This window comes from Nannospalax galili, unplaced genomic scaffold (assembly GCF_000622305.1).
Source record: "Nannospalax galili isolate Female #2095 unplaced genomic scaffold, S.galili_v1.0 scaffold100, whole genome shotgun sequence".
Classification (NCBI taxonomy): Eukaryota; Metazoa; Chordata; class Mammalia; order Rodentia; family Spalacidae; genus Nannospalax; species Nannospalax galili.
Genome location: NW_008352891.1, coordinates 5,653,085 through 5,656,792, shown reverse-complemented (window position 1 = coordinate 5,656,792; position 3,708 = coordinate 5,653,085). Strand labels below are relative to the sequence as shown.

At 48.0% G+C, this 3,708-nt stretch overlaps 1 protein-coding gene across 1 annotated transcript in view; it reads right to left on the bottom strand.

The window, feature by feature from the left end:
* Cys1 (cystin 1) overlaps positions 1-3,702 on the bottom strand; it is a 17,214-nt gene extending 13,512 nt beyond the window's left edge. The window contains exon 1 of the mRNA XM_017802465.2: positions 3,376-3,702. Coding sequence (XP_017657954.1) covers positions 3,376-3,672 — 297 coding nt within the window. The 5' untranslated portion in view covers positions 3,673-3,702. The remainder of the gene's footprint in view (positions 1-3,375) is intronic.
* Between the last annotated feature and the right edge of the window lie 6 nt (positions 3,703-3,708).

Sequence of the window (3,708 nt, the reverse complement as noted above, 5' to 3'; positions counted from 1 at the left end):
AACTCACAGAGATCCGCCTGCCTCTGCCTCCCAAGTGCTGGGACTACAGGACACCACGTCCAGCTATTATTATTATTTTTGGTCTTCTCTGTGAGTTCAAGGCCAGCCTGGTCTACATAGTGAGTTCTAGGTGAGCTGGGTCTACAGGGAGACCCTATCTCAAAAAAAACAAAAAAAAAAATAATAATAGTAATAAATAAGGCCAGTCTCAAAACTACCTAAATAGCTAGGTGTGGTGGCACACACCTGTAATCCCAGCACTTTAAAAATCTGATACTCTGTAAATAAGTACACTTATTATGTGTCAAATAAAAATTAAAATATATTAAAAATATGGATGAACATGGAAAGAATACATCACTGAGACCTAAGTGCTTATCAAATATTAGCTAACATTATGTCATTTTTAATGACTTATTTTTATCTTAAAATTTTTTCTAAATTTATTTTTACATGTGAGAGTATTTTGCTGCATGTACGTAAGTGTACCACATGCATAAAATACCCATGGAGACCAGAAGAGGATGTCACATCCTCCAGAACTGGAGCTAGGTACTGTTGTTAATCACCATGTGGGTGCTGGGAACTAAATCTAGGTCCTCTGTAAGAGCAGCCAGTGCTCTTAACTGATGAGACATCTCTCCAGCCCCTTATTTTTATCACTTAAAAATATTTCTTTTTATTATTTTTTAAATTATGTGTTTATGTGTATGTGTCTGTATGTGAGTTTGTATATGAGAGCACAGGTGTCTGTGAAGATCAGAAGACTGTTTTGGATTCCCCCAGAGCTGGAGTTACACATGGTTATGAGCCACCCAAAGTGAGTGCTGGGAAGTGAATTTTACCAGCTGAGCCATCTCTCCAGCCCCTAAAACTAGTTTTTAATAAAGTCAAGTATAATATGATATTCAAAATGATGATTTGGGGGTATGCACAACCAGTTTCTAAAACATCCTAATCAATGGTGGTTGTAACTTTTTGTTTTTTTATTTTCATAATTCTGGTGGTGTGAGGGATCAAACTCATGGCCTGTGAATGCTAGGCAAGTTCTTTACCACTGAGCTATAAGCCTAGTCCACTAGTGACAATGTTTAAATGAAAGCTCTTATGAGGATAATGGTTATTTAAGTAATATTCTTTTATGAAAAAAGACCTCTCTCCTCCTGTTAGACAGCTATGAATATAAGAAAAGCTTTTCTTCCTTCCTGAGATACTAAAAAGAGTATATTTATGTCCAAACAATCCTTCCTATTTGGGGGGACATTCAAACGTTTTGAAAAAAAGGCCATGGATGGTTTTCAATCCCTTCTCATCAATCTTTCAATTGTTGTCTAGCCCTGTGATACCTTGTTAATCCAGAGTCTTGTAAGACTTGTAGCTGCTAAGAGAAGCAAGAACTCAGAGCTCTAGTGTGTGCAGAACTTTTAGACACATGAATTGTGAGGTCTCAACTTTCTGATTTTGGCTCTCTGGACCTGAAAACAATGAATGCACTTAAGGATCCTAGAATTCATTCATTAATTGAGAAACATACATAGTTCAAGGGACATATCTGAGATACCTTGAAAAGAGTAACCACAGTTGTCTAAGTTCACATTTTATTTCCTTAATCCACCTCTGTTAGACTCTCTCTCTACTGCTACTGCTTGGGTCGAGGACTTGTTGCCTGGAAAACCAGAGTAGTCCTTGGTCATTGGGGTGCCCCAAGATTTCCTCTGTCTGATTCCCCCTCCTCCCACTGTTGAGTAGTAGCTCCCTGACAGCACAAAGTCTCACTCCCTTCACTCTTCAGATAACCACTTCTTTCTCAGTAGAGTCTATACCCACTGACATAGGATAAACCCAGCATGGCATTCCCATAACAAGGCATGGCTGCTGAAGACCTCTTCAGCCCAGGCCTCACTCTATCACTTGTGTACAGAGACCCTTCTCCCAGTGTCCTTTGCTCATATCCACAGACCTTTTCAGACTCAAGTTCACAGGCCTTTGGGGCATGCCTGTTACTCCCTCCTGCGGACTCCTCACACTACCTCTGGCCACACTACACGCAACATCTTTGCTCCTGGCTGAATCCCAGGCCAGCACTATGTGCACCAGACTCTGTCCCTGATACCCAAAGCAAGCCCCACTTAGCCAGGGCCCAAGCAGCTTCTGAGACTTCCTGAAAGATTGTTGCTACGGTATTCTTCAAAGCGGTAACATGGAGGGAAAATCCATTCTTACTGTTTTCCTTTCCACTTCTGAAGTTTCCCAAGTACTTGAAAATGACACTGAATAAGTGCTTCCTTACTATGTCAAAACCTTCCCCAAATCTCTCATCTGTTTGTTCAGTTTTAGTGTTGCATAACTGCAGGCTGATGTAGTCTTAGAGGAATCTTGTTATATAATCCCATCCTCCTAACTATGCTTGACTTTTTATAAAGCCTTGACAGGACAGCTAGGAGGCAAGATCTGGACAGCTCTGCACCCTGTGACCTGTCCTGCTCTCATCATCCCAGCGGCTTTTCCAGGATGCTGTGCCTGGTAGCAGCTCAGAAAGGCATACCCCCTATCCCCCTACCTCCTACTGCCTACCCCCTACCTCTAGGCGGCAGTTGTTTAGCAAAGTCTTAGGCTGGGGGCGGGGGAGATGCTAGCCTTGGTCTCTACCAGCCGGGAGTCTCTAAGGACCCCTTTCTGATCAACAGCTCTGCTGGAGCAAAGACTTGCCAAACCAGAGCTCTCATTTTCACTGTTTTTCTAGAACAGCAGGGCTGTTATTACAAGTGTTCTGGAAGGGAGGATAAGGAAATTAAAAATAAGTTCAACAGCATCTTAAAATAGCCTGTAAGATGGGAATTGCCTGACTAGCCAAAGATCCGGACTCATCTGACGCGGCAGGGCGTTTTGAACCACTGTTTGGCAGGTGGTCCACCCGCTGAGCGCCGCCTTTCACTGTGTCCCAGATGGCTAGGGTGGAGGTCTTTGCTGGTCTCCTCCCACCTGGGCCGCAAGAAAGGGAAGGTGGGCTCTGGGCGAGAAGAGAGCCCTAGGAATTCCTGCCAAGGGGCGTCTGTGCTTGACCCTTTAAGACTGCCAACAGTAGGTCACCCGAAGTGGAGACAGTAGGCCTGCACCCAAAGGGAAGGCAGAGGGAGAATACGCAGCTGGGTTTAGCAAGGAGCAAACCGCCCTGGGACCGACTCGATGGGGGACAGGCGGGGTCAGTGAGGACCTGAGGAGCTGAGGTTGGAGAGCCTTGGGTGCAAGGACAGCGGGACTGGAGAGCCAGTGAGCAGGGGGTGGGGCAGAGGCTATGGCTGAGGGGATTCGGCGCGCAGAGGTTGGCGCAGGGCTGCATCCGCGATCCCTGCCGCTCCCGGCGCACTCACTCACCTCGCTGCCCTCGCGCGCGGTGGGTCGGAGTCGGCTGGGGCCGCGCGGGGCCGGCTCCTGGGGTCCCCAGGCCGCGGACTCGGCCAGCAGCTGGTCCAGCAGGCGCAGGGTCTCCTCCCGGCCGTCGGCGGGCGCTGCGGGGCCGGGGTTGCAGCCAGTCTCCTCTTGCGCCGTGGCCCCCGGGGCCTGGTCCACAGTGCCGCCCTCGGAAGCTGACTCTCCTGGAGGCCCCGGGAGGATGTCGGGGCTGCGTCGCCGCCTCAGGACCCGGCCACTCCGGCTGCTCCCGCTGCCCATCGCGCGTCCGCAGCCTGGAGAGCACAGGCCGAGCGC